We start from the raw sequence: 18,213 nt of genomic DNA on the forward strand, positions 1-18,213 counted from the left end.
ATTCTATTCAGTGCTTATAACTATTGAGAAGTATCCCCTGGAAGAGAAGGATAAATTGCTAACTTGTTATCCTAGTACTCTTCCAGGGGAATACTCATCAAAGTCATAAGCAACTCTCCCTCCTCACTGGAATGTTCATGTCAGTGTTAATAAATACCTAACTTAACTGTCATCTGTGGGGCATGATTGGATTCAGGAGGTCATGGAGGTCTTAAAAGCACAGTCTCCGTTTTCTCTGTTACGGTTTTCAGTGCCAACTATTGGCTAACAACGTCTTCCATTTGCTTGCTTTTTCCTTCCAAATAAAGGCTATGGTTTTACACTTTAAAGTTTAATTTCCTGTAATACAGAAATGGTGAATGGTTGTGTACTTTTTAAATGAAAAACTCAATGTAATTTGGGCATGTTTTAGCATCTTTCTATAGGCTACATATATAGAAGCCACAATGGGGAGGTTCCAGGGAGCAGCATTTATTCTCCAAGCAACAGGCAAATGCATTTCGGCCGCGAGGCCTTTCTCAATGCCCACAGTTGCAGAAATGAACACGCCTCCTCCCCTCGGACTGCTATCAATGTCCGGCTCAGTCTTGATTGGCTGTTTTCTCCATTCCTCCCACTCCGGCCGGAGTGGGCTGCCCAACATGCAGTTCTCACCAGATTACTGGACTGCATGTCCCAGAATGCCACGTTCCAGCGAAGGGATTCCAAGGTTAGAGACGACCACCCATTCAAGTGTGTGACTGGCAGGTGAGTCCAAGAGTAGAGCGAGCCTCCATTTTCATCATTATAGAGTTAATAGTACTCCCTCGAGTCCCCAAGCCGTAGCTACCTTAAACGCCCAGGTTGCGTTTTTGCGAGGCTCCGAATGGCTCAGCATCCGATATATATATATATATATATATATATATATATATATATATATATATATATATATCTTGAAGCCTGTAACTTTGTTGAGGTCATCAACAAAAACGACCATAACCTGAACTTCACGGCACACATTGACCCTGTAACTACTAATTCTCTGGACATCACAATGTTCATTGAGAAAGGGGTCATAGAAACATGCTTATTCAGGAAACTGACAGCAGGCAACACATTATTGCACGCCTCAAGTTTCCACCCCCAGTACACTATCTCTAATCTTCCCTACGGAGAATTCTTGCGTATCCGAAGAGCGTGCAGTTCCATTACTACGCTGGTGTTTGCCCAAGCAGCTGCTAAGGAAAGGCTAATGGAGCAAGGTCATGATCCTAAAAAATTTGACATTGCTCTGAAAAAAGCCAACAATATAGATAGACTAGAGCTTCTGAAACCTGTGAACAATCTCAGCAATGTAGCTACGTCCCCATCTGTTGGCACTGATGAGACTGAAAGAGAGGGTGGGTCGAGTGATGTGTCATGCAGGTTTATCTCGACTTACAGCAAACAAGCCAATGCCATCAAGAGCATCATCAATAAGCAATGGCCAATTGTGCTTAACAATGCCACATTACAGCAGGTACTTCCCAGCAAACCCAATTTCACTTACTGTAAGGCTTACTTGATGCGCAGTGATCTAATCAAAACCAGTCTGGAATTAAATACCAAAAGCGCTTGGCTCACCCCAAAGGAAGGCTTTTTTAAGTGTAGCACTTGTCGTGCTTGTAAATTCGCGGTGAACACTACTTCGTATTCCACTGCTTTTTCGGATATTCCTATCAAATTGACAGGTCACTACACTTGCCGCACAGAGTTCACGGTGTACGTGTTAAGATGGATCTGCGGATTACAGTATGTCGGCAGTACCAAACTACAGGTTTTCACACGTATATTGCAACACCTCCGGGCAACAGTCAATTCAGGCCCTACTTATCCGGTAGCGAGACATGCCAAGTTGGAGCACAATAACAATCTTAATGTGCTCCAATATTTTGTCATTGACAGTGTGCCCATCAATAAACGCGGAGGCAATCGGGAGAAGAGGCTTAGACAGTTAGAAACTCAGTACATCATTGAACTCAACACCAAAGCCCCCCAAGGTCTCAATATTTGTGAAGATTTGGCCAACACCACTTTTACTTGCCTGTTTTCTATGGTTTTATACACTGTATTGGTTTTAATGTTTTAGTCTCTGCAGTTCGTCCAGTTTTATGGCTTTTTACCATTGATTTATATGGTTTGATGTGAGTTTTTGGTTTTAAGCTATTTATTGGCGTGTTTGCCCAGATTTAACATTGATTCAGTCACTGAACTAGTTTCGACATTATTGAAGATATGAGTTATAACTTCAACTACCAGACTTCATTTGACCGGGAGTGATTTCTTGGGTTCATCTGGGGGGCTCCCCAGATTTAGACTAATTCAGATGGAGCTGATATAGATTTTAGAAATTACATATAGTACACAGTTGCATTTGAGCATTCATTAAGTTGGTGTACATTAGTCATTTGATGCTTTTTCATTCAAAAAGTGTTTTTTATTTTTTATTCTGTCACCAGAATGTATCTTTGCACTTTTTTTTACTTAGCACTTTTCACGTCGATGCTGTCAGCAACATGTATTGCAACAAGGGCTTATACAACATTGTTTATCATTGGAGGACTTTAACCCCTTCCATGCTGGTGACGAACCCCAGCCGTCATGCACTACAGTGCTCGTGTGCTGATGACGGCTGGGGTTCGTCATGGCCCGCCCGTGTTCTGCCGGCGGCCGCACACGGGGAAAATCGCGGCCGCACGGAAGGGGTTAATTGGAATGCGAATGATTTTTTTTTTTACATTTCATGTTTGCTGCTTAATCGCATGAAGTATTTGTACTGTCATTATTTGCACATAATTATTCCAGGTGGACTCAGATTTTTTTTACATGACTTGTTTTTAAATTCTGTAGTAATTTTTACACGTATCTAACTATTATTCGATTTTTTGTGCATTTTAGATTTACAGTCTGACTGGGTGATTGATTTTATATCCAATACCCATGACTCGATCGATTTGTCTCATTTTAATTTGACAAACATCCCGATGTTACATGTTTTTGAAAACTGACCTGGTTTAAGCATTGGAGCGGTTATTGTATTCATTTGTTGACATCTAAAGTCATTGTCGCCAGTGTCTTCCATTCATGCACACCAAGTATTTTTACTATGTTTATTATGTCAGCTGACAGTATCACATGGTACTCTGGGACCATACAAATATGTTTAACTCACCCGACAGGCGCTCCTATGATCAAGGCCACTGCGTTGGCTGAAACACCTTATGACCGCTTTGCACCGCATATTTAATAAACACGATATCCTGACGAGCAGTATACAGCGTATTTAAGAGTCAGTTTTCTCTGTGTGGTGCCTGCATGTATCTTGGAGTGTAAACTGATATATATATATGTGTGTGGGAATATATATATATATATATATATATGTTTTAGGGTACTACGTGAATTAATGAGGTTTAACATGCATATATATATATTTTATTGAATATATGTTCCGGTGTTCCCGCGCATGGCCTGGACTATTCAGTGCTTATGACTTTTATGACTATTCCCCTGGTAGAGAACTAGAATTGCAGGTAGGAAATGTATCCTTGCCACCCATATGAGCTGTTTGTCAACAATTAAACTGACGTGTGGCATGGCTTTTGTGGATTTTTAGACTATCTCTTACAACACATGACTTGCTGTATGTTAACATAGTCACTGTTTGTGCATTGAATGCTTTGAGTGTGTGATGAAAGTAATGTGGCCTGCTTATTTTCTAACGAGCCATTCAATTGGTGCAGGCTAACAAAATATGTCCTCAGTGTCACTGGCTAACACAATATGTCCTCAGTGTCACGTTTTCTGAGGTTCATATAAACAACCTATTGAAGGGATTTTTTTCTAATGTTAAGTCATTTATTAAACATTTATGCTGAAATGTAGCTACAGGTAGAATCAACCTTGTAAGTTCAATCCTAAAGGAAGGAGGAGATGAGTTAAGACGGCAGTAGTCTCCTTTTACTGTTTAATGTCAACCGAAGTATGGTTCGTTGTTCTGTGTTGCAAAATATGAGCCAGCTGCAAGCTGACCACTTCCTCACAACATAGAACACCATATTCAAGAAAGGTATATGTTAACTGTTTTGTTGGCTAGGTTACACAGTTGGATCCGTTGCTGGAGAGATGCTGAAATACTGAGCTCCTACTTAAGGTCTGATGACATGAAAGGTGCATGGGTTGCCTTTATATGGCCAACATAATATAAACAATAACAGCTGTGCTGTTATTCTGGTAGTTATTATATAAGTGGTAATTAGACCCATTATGGATGTGTGATGGCACATGATTGGGCTTTGTCCAACCTTTGCCCTATTGCAGATACTACTTTTCTGAGTTCTTTGTAAACTTTGCTTTCGTTCTTACTCATATTGTGTGAAGAACAGACTATAATAAATGATTGATTTACATAAAATGCGAATACTTGTTTGCATGCTGAGTTCGGGGTAGGCATATCATCTGCAGTAAAGAGATTCTCGGACAGGTTTTGTTTCTTCCTAACATTTTTACCTGTGCAAGCATAACTCGAGTGAGAGACACCTGCCATTTTTTTCTCAAAAAGTCAATTTCCTTTTGGGGCTGAAAAATCTGCCAGGTGTGACCCCCGGTAATTAGTTGGTCATACGATATGAGTCCCAACATTGAGCCTAACCCCTTCAATCAATCAATCAATCATTTGTAAAGCGCACTACATACCCACGAGGGTCTCAAGGTGCTGGGGGGCGGGGGGCTGCTACTGATCGAACAGCCAGGTCTTGAGTATCCTCCTAAAGGTCAGCAGGTCTTGGGTCTGTCGTAGGCTCAGTGGGAGGGTGTTCCATGTCTTGGCAGCGAGGTGGGAGAAGGATCTCCCACCGGTGGTTGTTCTTCGGATGCGCGGGGCGGTTGCGAGTGAGAGGTCGGTGGAGCGTAGTACTGGCGGTTAGGGATGTAGAAGGAGAGACGACTGTTGAGGTAGGCTGGGCCAGTCTTGTGGAGTGCCTTGTGTGCGTTTGTTAGGAGCTTGATGGATTTCCTCTAGTTGACGGGGAGCCAGTGCAGGTTTCTCAGGTGGGGGGGTGATGTGGCCGTGGCGTGGTATGTTGAGGATCAGTCGTGCCGTGGCGTTTTGGATGCGTTGTAGTCGTTTGAGCTTGGTCGGGGCTGCCGCGTAGAGGGTGTTTCTGTAGTCGAGTCTGCTGCTGACGAGGGCCTGGGTGACTGTCTTTCTTGTATCTGTCGGGATCTTTCTGTAGATCTTGCGGAGCATGCGGAGGGTGTTGAAGCAGGAGGAGGAGACGGAGTTGACTTGCTTGGTCATTGAGAGTGTTGAGTCGAGGATGATTCCCAGGTAGCGTGCGTGGTCGGTGGGTGTCGGGGCTGCCCCCAGTGCCGTCGGCCACCAGGAGTCGTCCCAGGCTGAAGGGTTGGAGCCAAGGATGAGGACCTCCGTCTTGTCCGAGTTCAGCTTCAGATGTCTGGTCTTCATCCAGTCGGAGACGACCTTCATTCCTTCGTGGAGGTTGGCTTTGGCTGTGATAGGGTCCTTGTTGAGGGAGAGGATCAGCTGAGTGCCGTCGGCGTAGGAGATTATGTTGAGGTCGTGCTGTCGGTCTACGTGTGCGAACGGAGCCATGTAAATGTTGAACAGCGTCGGGCTGAGGGAGGATCTCTGGGGTACGCCGCAGATTATCTCGGAGGCTTTGGAACGGAATCTGGGGAGGCGGACGCTCTGGGTTCTGCCGAAGAGGAAGGAGGTGGTCCAATCCAGAGCCTTGTCTTGGATCCCTGCGGCGTTTAGGCATGCACGTAGTGTGCGGTGGCAGACGGTGTCGAAGGCGGCAGAGAGGTCTAGGAGGATGAGTGCTGCGGTCTCGCCGTTGTCCAGCAGGATCCGGATGATGTCAGTGGTGGCGATGAGGGCATTCTCGGTGCTGTGGTTACTGCGGAACCCTGACTGGGAAGGGTCCAGGATTCTGTTTTCTTCGAGGTATCGCGTTAGCTGTCTGTTGCCGGTTTTCTCGATGACCTTGGCCGGAAACAGGAGCAGAGAGATGGGCCGGAAGTTCTTGTGGTCTCTTGGGTCTGCCTTAGGTTTTTAGGTCTCGCCTCTCAATGCGCATGCGCATTGAGCAGAGCGAGACTATAGGCACTTAAACAGACTTTACCCAACTGGCGATTTGGTGCTGTGCCCGTGCGCTTTTAGGTCAATGCGCAAGCCTCTCCCCGCTCCGCCCCCTGCTGCGGCCGTGTCACATTTCTCCTCCCACCTCCCCACAGCAATGCTCTCCGTCTTGTTTTGTATTTGATGTATTATCTTGTTTCACGTTGACTTAGGTATTGTTGCACTTCCAAGTGTATACTATGAACAAGTGCCAGCGCTCCTTGACTGTCACCAATACTTTATGGCAGATTTTAGCCTATCAGAGGCAAGAGCGGTTTGCCTTTATTCTCCATTCCTCTTAACCATCCCTCTGGTTTAACATGCAACAATGAAAACTGAAATCGCTGAGCTCAAAATAAAACCGCGTATCCACCGCAACATTGGAAGAAAACACCGACCTGTACCACACGAAGAATTCTTTAGCACACGTGCAGTAGATCCGTCTGCTTTCTACCCGTGTTCATTGCGTGCTGTATTTCATTCCTGAGGAAACTCTCTTCATAAGGCCCAGAAGACGCATTTTTTAAGCTTTGTGGACTCTGGGACACATTTGGGGACTCTGCTCCTCACCTGTACCTCTATGCCGGGACACTCGGAGCATCGGCGTGCTATATAAAAGACATTCATTCATACATGCATTGCCCTGATTGTAAGATGGCTGTCGCCCGTAGCCTGACATCTCTGTTACTGGAGCGCCCCTGCTTGCACACAAGGCAGCTGACAAACACATTCGAGTCATAGCCTTCGGGACGTTTAGGGCTTCCAGCCACGTGTACGGTGAAAAGCCATCATCCGTTATGTAACCTTGGCCTGCCTCCTCCTGCCAAAGGCGGGCGGGACTGTGTTTATGGGCATCAGTCACTCTTAGTTTGTTTCCCTCATGCAGTGCCTTGTCGGACACGGCTCCTCTTTGCAGCCGCCCTTTCATCTCAGTTCTTAAGGACTGGAAATGTAAAAGCCTATGTAATTGTGGTGGAAGTACGTTTGATTTCCGTGGATGTACACTCAGCCCTAGTTTTTCTTTTCCATACGTTTGTATGCTACGTGTATACATTTTTCCATGTTAAATCGGTACCAATAAAATGAGTTATAGCATTTGGGTTTGAACAGTAAACTTTGGTCAGTCAGCATCAATAGCATTTTTCTTTGTGCACAGTAAGACACTCCCGGAGTTTTTGCTTTTTACTTTGAAAGGCCTCATGAGAGCGCCCGGCTGGAAGCGGTAATACCCACGGTGTTAATTAGATTACCACGAGGCGAATTATGACCCATGATTTAAGCTATTGCAACCACAAATGGGAAAGTACCCGTGGTATGATTCTAATTGCTAGGCTCTGGCCTGTATCGGGGGCGCAGCTCAGAGAAGGGCTCCCACTTGACCGTCTTGACAGATTTGTGGGCTTTGCAGGAGGGCCTGTCAGGTGAGTGTTAACAACAAAATAAAAGCACTCCAGGCACCCCAAATGTCTATAGGCCGGAACAAGAGGGTGGGGACGGGCTTCCATGGTGGTAAAAGCTTCACTGTTTACCTCGTGCAGTCTGCTTTACCTCCAACCCCTAATTAATAAAGACAGAAGTGGAATTCTGCACCACATTGGGTCTATTCTCTTAGGAGAACAAGGGTCTGAGTTTGGGTAATCCCCTTGTCCGATCACTGGGCCTGCCGGGCTGCTGTGTGTATGCTCAAAAGTCTCAGAATTCAAAATCTCTCAAATCAAGGAGAGGATGTGGCGCCAAACCCTCTCTACACCCCTCTCTCTCTCTCTACACCCCCCTCTCTCTCTTCACCCCTCTCTCTCGATACACCACCCACTCTCTCTACACCCTTCTCTCTCGCTATACCTCCCTCTCTCGCTACACCCCCCACTCTCTCTACACCCCTCTCTCTCTCTACAGCCCTCTCTCTCTCTAAACCCCCCACTCTCTCTACACCCCTCTCTCTCTCTACACCCCTTTCTCTCTCTCTACACCCCTATCTCTACACACCTATCTCTACACACCTATCTCTACACACCTATCTCTACACACCTATCTCTACACACCTATCTCTACACACCTATCTCTATACCCCTATCTCTACACCCCTATCTCTACACCCCTCTCTCTCTCTACACCCCTCTCTCTCTACACCCCTCTCACTCTACCCCTCTCTCACTCTACACCTCTCACTCTACACCCCTCTCTCTCTCTACAACCCCTCTCTCTCTACACCCCCTCTCTCTCTCTACAACCCTCTCTCTACACCCCTCTCTCTCTACACCCCTCTCTCTCTACACCCCTCTCTCTCTACACCCCTCTCTCTCTACACCCCTCTCTCTCTACACCCCTCTCTCTCTACACCCCTCTCTCACTACACCCCTCTCTCTCTCTCCACCCCTCTTTCTCTACACCCCTCTCTCTCTACACCCCTCTCTCTCTACACCCCCCTCTCTCTACACCCCTCCCTCTCTCTACACCCCTCTCTCTACACCCCTCTCTTTACACCCCTCTCTCACTACACCCCTCTCTCTACACCAAGCTTACACCTCTCTCTCTACACCCCTCTCTCTACACCCCTCTCTCTACACCCCTCTCTCTACACCCCTCTCTCTACACCCCTCTCTCTACGCCTCTCTCTTTACATACCCCTCTCTCTCTACATACCCCTCTCTATACCTCTCTCTACACCTCTATCGCCCTCACTCAATCTATCTATCTATTTATCTATCACCCTCACTCTATCTATCTATTGCCCTTACTCTATCTATCGCCCTCCCTCTATCTTTCGCCCTCCCTCTATCTATCACTTTCCCTCTCTCTATCAATCACCCTCTCTCTATCAATCACCCTCTCTCTATCAATCACCCTCTCTCTATCAATCACCCTCTCTCTATCAATCACCCTCTCTCTATCAATCACCCTCTCTCTATCAATCACCCTCTCTCTATCAATCACCCTCTCTCTATCAATCACCCTCTCTCTATCAATCACCCTCTCTCTATCAATCACCCTCACTCTATCTATCACACTCACTCTATCTATCTGTCTATCGCATGACCACAGCATCACTCAGCACCACCACAGCATCACTCAGCACCGCCACATCATCACTCAGGGGCACCACAACATCACTATGCACTACCACAGCATCACTGAACTCCAGAGCATCACTCGTCGCCACCACACCATCACTCAGCGCCACCAGAGCATCAGTCTGTGCAACAATTCAACAACAACTGGTTCAAATATGTTCTCTCAATGTTTAAAGGTTTATTACAAATGTCACAAAAAGATGTTAATATTTCACTTCTGTTCTTGGATTTTCGTCACAATAAAATACACTGAACATAATCTTCACAAAAGTTATTTCCAAAAGTTTAAGCTATTGCCATTATAAATTACAATAACTTTTTATTTAAGTATTAATTATAAAAAAAATAAGCCATTGTTATTTGTAATGCGAATACATCTAAGTCACGTAAATAAAACATATTGCATTACAAATGCTATAGGTGTCACATTTGCAAAAGTTATAACTATTGGCATTGTAAATGACAAAGCTATCAATTTAGCTATTTTAAAAACCAACACATAAATAAAATGTCATTTACAAGACCAATAGCTCCAACTTTTCTTATGCGAGACCTATTGCATTTCCAATGCTTGTTTGAGTAGGGTGTCAATCTCGGCGTGTTTCCAGATCTCTGGGAAGGTTGCGGTCTCGAGGAAGAGATTGATGACGCTGCGCAGGTGGGGTGCGATGGAGCTGCTTGCTCTGTTGAAGACGTGGTGCGGGAATGGGTCCGACGGAGAGCCGGAGTGGATTGAGCGCATGGTCTTGATGGTGTCATCGATGCTCACGCTGGCCCAGGCTAGCAGGGGGTCGTGGTCGTTGGTGTACAGAGGGTCTGTTGTGTTGCTGTCTGGGTGTTGAAGCGGTCATGGATGTCTGCTATCTTGCAGTGGGAGAAGGTGGCGAGGGTGTCGCACAGGGCTTGCGACGGCCGATGTTGTTGGTGTTGGAGAGTTCCTTCACGATGTTGAAGAGCTCCTTGCTATTGTGTGCGTTGTTATCGAGGCGGTCTTTGAAGGAGGTTCTCTTGGCCGCCCTGATGAGGTGGTAGTGGTTGCGGATGTCGTCCTTGTGTGCTGCGTGGCTCTCCGGAGTTTGTTCACTGTCCCATTTCTTCTCTAGTTTCCGGCAGGCTTGCTTGGAGGCTAGGAGTTCTGGGGTGAACCAGCTGGCCCTCTTGCTGGTGTCTCTGTGGGGGGGTTTCTTCAGCGGGGCGAGGGTGTTGGCGCAGTCCTCGATCCAGCATCGGAGGCTGTGGGCAGCGTAGTCGGTGTTCGATGGTTCGGTCGGTGGGCTGAGAGCGAGGTTTGCGTGCAGTTGGTCTCTGGTGATTTTGCTCCAGCAGCGGCGAGGATCTGTTGGGTGCGGTGGTGTGTGGTTGGTTTCTGAAAGGCGAGGTGGATGCAGCTGTGGTCGGTCCAGAGGTGTTCAGTGGTGTGGTTGATGGAGACGTACTTGCTTGAGGAGAAGACTGGGTTGAGCGTGTGGCCGGCGGCATGGGTGGGCAATGTGATGAGTTGCTTCAGTCCGAGGTTGGCGAGGTTATCGAGCAGGGTTGTGGAGTTATTGTTGTTGTTCTCAAGGTGAAAGTTCAGGTCTCCGAGGAGGATGTAGTTGGTGGAGGTCAGGGTGCGCGTGCTGATCAAGTCGGCGATAGAGTCACTAAACTGGGGGCGGGGTTCGGTAGACGAGGGTGCCTCTGAGGGTGGAATTAGGGTCTGTGTGTTTCTGGAAATGCAATTGTTCGGCGGTGCTGAGCGCGTCGTCGGTGCTAGTCGACACCCTGATGCTGTTCTTGTGGACGATGGCAATTCCTCCTCCGACTCCTTTGGTGCGGTCTCTGTGGGTGATCTTGTAGCAGTCTGCGATGGCTATGGCGATGTCTGGTGCGGAGGAGTCGTTAAACCAGGTGTCTGTCAGGAAGGCGACGTCCGGCGATGTTGTGTCGAGCAGGTCCCAGAGCTCGACGGCATGCTTGCCTGCGGAGCGGGTGTTCAGTACCCCTTGAAAGGCCTTGAGGGCTCGCAGTCTCCGAAATTTTTCTATACCCATACAAATTTGCCTTGAGCACTCAAAGTTCGAAGGTATGTCAAATCTTCTTGGGCTTTATTCTCATTATATTTATTCTTGTTATTCAAGTTCATTACAACTCTAGCCAACATGTGTTTCGACGCTGGTCAGATTTCCCATACACCTTTCTAAGGGCTGTTCCAGTTGCAGCATACAGATCTCCAAGGATTAAAAGCCATTATCTTTATTAGCTGTCACAAGCCGGATCTGGAGTTAAAATAACCCTTCAGTGAGGTTAACAGAGAGTGGAAAATACGCCGAATTTGTCCACAAGCATGAGTGCATGTCCTGGCGTTCTACAGCAGCGTCATATTTGTTAGGTCAGAATCCTTTTTACATACACATATTAAATCAAATACGTCCAGAGGTATTGTGTAATCCTCCTAAGTTCTAGGAAAGGTCCAATTGATGTTTGTAAGGGGCTTAACCGATATGAAGGATATACGCCTCAATGTTTTTCATCACAAAACCCTAATCCGTTAACCTAATTCTCACTAAGATATAATTAGCTTATTTAACCTCATAGTTGTATTAGTTTGTTACATGCCGAGCAATAGCTCTTGTTTTCTAGGCCAGTTGCTTTCTTCACTCAGCTCATTGTATTTAACGCCCGTAATGTTGCTGTGGTGAAGCCTTTGTAGTCTGCAATTTATTAGAACACACCAAAGCCATTTCTCATATGTCATAACCTTTCCTGTTTGACATGTATTACGAGATGCTTCACATAGACATATATTTCTATTGTTTATGGATTCTGACAAGATACCTGTGATATAAAATTAGTGTTCTAAATATGAAACTTTTCCTCTTTAAACAATAATTCACACTTATTTTGTAACTCTATTGGTCAATATGGGTGACTATAATGTTTGAAGAGCAAATGGGTCTTAACAGCAACACATCTTGTAGAACCCTTTGCTCTTTAAACATTTTAGCCATCCATTCATTTGATAACACATATTGCACCAGAAACACATCTTTATAGTAATGTGTGATGGATTCATTATCATCCAAAAAAGCATTTAGGTTTATAGATTATTTCAAACTTTTCTCATCATTACTCTAGGAACAAACTGATGCAACAGCCAACTGAAAATAATCCCAGACAAAGGTTTTCCTAATTTATTGTCCACGCTGCCAGTTTACAGCAAAGAAAATGTATAAATGCACAGCATTGAACAACCATAAAAAAATGTTATATGTATTAAGCATAGACCACCTGTGGATTTGATCAAATGGTTGGCAGTATGCAAGGTGAAAAGCCCCTACTTGCCGAGTTGCTTTCAGTTGTTGGTGATTTGTGATGTTCCTGTAGGACGGCAGTGATGAAATATTGAAGAGATGAATGCCTGATTTAATTTCACTTTGTGTGCTTCAGTGTCGAGAGTTCAGAAGAGCCAGTGTATGAAAGCCTGGAGGAGTTCCACGTGTTTGTTCTTGCTCACGTCCTGAAGAGGCCTATTGTGGTGGTGGCTGACACGATGCTAAGGGACTCTGGGGGAGAGGGTAAGTTGTTTAAGTAGAGAGCCATTTTCTGTTCAACTGCATTCTTAATCTGTTCTTATACACTGATTGCTTTATTTAGTCTTTGTTCCTCTAAATAAATTGAAATGTTATGGAATTTATGAAAACATCCTCTATGAGCTGCAACATAATGGAAACCCTCCATTTGATCACCTATACACCACACGCACATGGGTACTCTCAAGTCTCCCTCCTTCCCAGTTATTTCCCAGCGGGTAATAGAAGAACAAGAAAAAAAAGTTCTTGCAAACATGCTCTCATTTAGAAGACCCTGTGTTATAAATTCCCTCTTGATGTGAGAGCTACAACCCCTTTAGTGTGTGCATTTGTGAGAAAACATGCACAAAGCAGTTTTTCTTGCACGTCCCCATATTTGGATTGTGCTTTTTTTCAACTCCCCCCTTTTGAAAAGACCACTTTTCTTTGCATTTGTTTATTTCTTTGGCTAATCTGCCCCCCTCTGCTGCACATATGCTTTCAACAAAATTCAAGTAGTGCACTGCTTGAAGGAAGAATTGTCAGCGCTTGATACTCATTGAGGTTTGCTTCTCATGTTCAGTGTAGCATAATCAAGTGGAATCTTGTATTGTCTGGTCTGGCGTTCATGTGAGGTCACTGAAAAATCATCTTCTTTCTGTCTATATCCAAGAAGATGGCACTACAAAAGGAGATGACGGAACTTTATCTTAGAATTACTACCATCATACTTGTCATTACCTCTTGGAAGGGAAAGAACCAAGTAATGAGGGTTGTTGACCTGAAATCCCACACCACCTGTTTATGTCTATCTGAGTCCAAACAGAAATGCATCTTGGTCCTTCTCTCTGAGAACTCCACTGAACAGGGATGGACATTCTGAGACGTACGCAGTTGGCTAAATCCCTTATGTTTGATGTGGAGCCTGTCTTTTTACAGACTCCCATTGCAAATAAATGGATATGGGTGTCCTCTAACTTGTACATTTTACTAAGAATTCAGAAAACACGTTTTCTACCTTTAAGTTGAGAAAATAACACTTAACAAGCATTTACAATGCAATGGTCTTGTCTTTGTTAACGTTAGAGCTATTGGCATTGCTCATGACATTATTTTTGTTTTTAAAACATATAAATAAATGGCATTGTCATTTACAATGCCAATAGCAATAGCAAATGCGAAACCTATTGCATTTGCACCCACACACGCACCCAGAGCCACACACACAGACAGACAGAGCCACACACACACAGAAAGAGCCACACACACACAGACAGAGCCACACACACACAGACAGAGCCACGCACACAAACAGTGCCACGCACACAAACAGAGCCACGCACACAGACAGAGCCACGCACACAGACAGAGCCACGCACACAGACAGAGCCACGCCCACAGACAGAGCCACGCACACAGACAGAGCCACGCACACAGACAGAGCCACGCACACAGACAGAGCCACGCACACAGACCGAGCCACGCACACAGACCGAGCCACGCACACAGACCGAGCCACGCACACAGACCGAGCCACGCACACAGACAGAGCCACACACACAACCGAGCCACACACAACCGAGCCACACACACAGAGTCACGCACACACAGACAGAGCCACGCACACACAAAGCCACGCACACACAGAGCCACGCACACACAGAGCCACGCACACACAGAGCCACGCACACACAGAGCCACGCACACACACAGCCGCGCACACACACAGCCGCGCACACACACAGCCGCGCACACACACAGCCGCGCACACACAGAGCCGCGCACACACAGAGCCACGCACACACAGAGCCACGCACACACAGAGCCACGCACACACAGAGCCACGCACACACAGAGCCACGCACACACAGAGCCACACACACACATAGCCACACACACACATAGCCACACACACACAGACAGAGCCACACATACAGACAGACCCACACACACACAGAGCCACACACACACAGAGCCACACACACACAGCCACACACACAGAGCCACACACACACACACAGAGCCCAACACACACACAGAGCCCAACACACACACAGAGCCCAACACACACACAGAGCCCAACACACACCCACACACACACACACACAGAGCCCAACACACACAGAGCCCAACACACACAGAGCCCAACACACACACACAGAGCCCAACACACACACACACAGCCCAACACACACACACACAGCCCAACACACACAGCCCAACACACACACACACACACAGAGCCCAACACACACACACACACACAGAGCCCAACACACACACACACACAGAGCCCAACACACACACACACACACACACACACAGAGCCCAACGCACACACACAGAGCCCAACACACACACAGAGCCCAACACACACACAGAGCCCAACACACACACAGAGCCCAACACACACACAGAGCCCAACACACACACAGAGCCCAACACACACACAGAGCCCAACACACACACAGAGCCCAACACACACACAGAGCCCAACACACACACAGAGCCCAACACACACACAGAGCCCAACACTCACACAGAGCCCAACACTCACACAGAGCCCAACACACACACAGAGCCCAACACACACACAGAGCCCAACACACACACAGAGCCCAACACACACACACAGAGCCCAACACACACACACACAGCCACACACACATACACACACATACACACACATACACACACAGCCACACACACACACAGAGCCACACACACAGACACACACACACACACACAGAGCCACACACACACACAGAGCCACACACACAGAGCCACACACACACACACAGAGCCACACACACAGAGACACATACACAGAGACACACACACAGAGACACACACACAGAGACACACACACAGAGACACACACACAGAGACACACACACAGAGACACACACACAGAGGCACACACAGAGACACACACACACACACACACACACACAGAGCCACACACACAGAGCCACACACACAGCCACACACAGCCACACACACAGAGCCACACACACAGAGCCACACACAGCCACACACAGAGCCACACACACACACACACACACAGCCACACACACACACACACACTGAGCCACAGCCACACACACACAGCCACACACACACAGCCACACACACACAGCCACACACACACACACAGCCACACACACACACAGCCACACACACACACAGCCACACACACACACAGCCACACACACACAGCCACACACACACACAGCCACGCACACACACAGCCACACACACAGCCACACACACAGCCACACACACAGCCACACACACAGCCACACACACACACACACACAGCGCCATGCACACACAGCCATGCACACACACACACAGAGCCACACCCACATAGCCACACCCACAGCCACACACACAGCCACTCACACAGCCACACACACACAGCCACACACACACAGCCACACACACACAGCCACACACAGAGCCACACACAGCCACACACACACAAACAGAGCCACACACACACACAGAGCCACACACACACACACACACACCCACACAGCCACACACACACACAGCCACACACACCCACACACACACACCCACACACACACACACACACCCACACACACACAGCCACACACACACAGCCACACACACACACACACACACACAGCCACACACACACACACAGCCACACACACACAGCCACACACACAGCCACACACACAGCCACACACACAGTCACACACACAGCCACACACAGCCACACACACACACACAGCCACACACACACACAGCCACACACACACACAGCCACACACACACACAGCCATGCACACACAGCCATGCACACACACACAGCCACACACACACACACAGCCCCACACACACACACACACACACACACACACAGCCCCCCACACACACACAGCCCCCCACACACACAGCCACACACACACAGCCACACACACACAGCCACACACACACACAGCCACACACACAGCTACACACAGAGCCTAATTCCAAGAGCCAAGCAGACTCCATCCATCCAGTCAACTAGTGATTGACTCAAACTATGCATTCACCCACTGGCCAGCTCTATGGATCCACCTATTGACTATATGCACCAACTGACTCTTTCGCCCATCCATTGGCCAGCTCCATCTTCTGTCCATTCACCCATCCACTTACCACATCCAGACATATACCCACCTACTGAATTTTCCATCCAACATGCAAATCCACCCATCCAACACCTAACTCAATTCAGCCATCCACTGGCTAAATCCAACTATAAAACTCCTTCCAGCCACCCAGTAACTCCATCAATGTAACCACCATTCAACTCCAATCACCCACTAACTCATGCATCCACTGAGCTCCTTCCTCCCACTGACTCCATCCACCCAACCACCACTCAACTCCTTCCACCCAACCACCACTCAACTCCTTCCACCCACTGACTCCATACACCCAACCACCACTCAACTGCGTCCACCCATGACTCATACATCCACCCAACCACTACTCAACTCCACCCACCCACTGATTCATACATCCACTGACTGTTAATTTCTCGATCACAAGCATTGCCTGCAGCAAACACAAACGCATGATGTCTCCTATATCTTGCAGATTGCACAATATCTACGCAACGTGTCTTTACACGTTCACAAGTGGCCTGGTTTGCCTATCTGGTACTCTTTAGTCATCCGGTTCACTAATGGGGACCACTTTGATTTTGGTGCCCGGGTCTATTTTTTGTCCTGGTCTCACAATGTCCACACCCCCTTTACACCCCCCCTCACGTCCCTCGCACTCACGACTGAACTCTCCACATCTAACAGTTTGAGCCCCTCAGTCACCTTGGGACGCTCGCCGAGTCTCTGCCCCTCACTTTCCATGCCCCCACCCCGCTGCCTTCCTCGTACGCACTCTCACATCACCGTCCTCAGCTGCCCACAGGTAGCCGCCGCCCCTCCCTCCCTGAAGCGCAGTCAGAGTCCGCCTTACCGTGGGCCGCTTCCACTTCACGCCCTGCACCTTGGAGGACCCAGGCCCCAGCTCGTTGAAGCCCAGCGAGGAGGCGATGGCCGGAAAGGAGATGTCCTTGAAGAGCTGTCCTGCCTGCAGGCACTCGGGGCGCAGCGCCTCGAAGTCCTGCCGCAAGTACTTGATGGCCTGCTCGTTGGTGCCCAGGCCATTGGCCAGAGCCCGCTCCTTGGCCAGTGTGGCCGCCGCCCCGGTCATGGTGTGATCTTAGGCGGACAGAGGGGCTGCGAGGGAGGGCAATGCTTTGCTGTTCTGAGAACTTCTCTTTTATTCATTTCAATGCAAAGTGGTCAACTACACATATGTGCTAATAATACTGATGTTCTGAAATGGACGGAGATACCTGGGACAAAGCCTAAAGTTCCAGAACAAGGTATTGCATTGCTGAGAAGTG

At 47.6% G+C, this 18,213-nt stretch overlaps 1 protein-coding gene across 2 annotated transcripts in view; it reads left to right on the forward strand.

Moving 5' to 3' along the window:
- Positions 1-18,213, forward strand: part of OTUD7B (OTU deubiquitinase 7B) — a 479,130-nt gene that overhangs the window by 363,355 nt on the left and 97,562 nt on the right. For both annotated transcript variants that reach the window (XM_086945375.1, XM_086945374.1), the window contains one exon: positions 12,664-12,791. In XM_086945375.1, the coding sequence (XP_086801501.1) occupies positions 12,664-12,791 (128 nt within the window). The remainder of the gene's footprint in view (positions 1-12,663; positions 12,792-18,213) is intronic.

The sequence above is a fragment of the Lissotriton vulgaris genome, chromosome 12, assembly GCF_964263255.1.
Source record: "Lissotriton vulgaris chromosome 12, aLisVul1.2, whole genome shotgun sequence".
NCBI classification, from domain to species: domain Eukaryota; kingdom Metazoa; phylum Chordata; class Amphibia; order Caudata; family Salamandridae; genus Lissotriton; species Lissotriton vulgaris.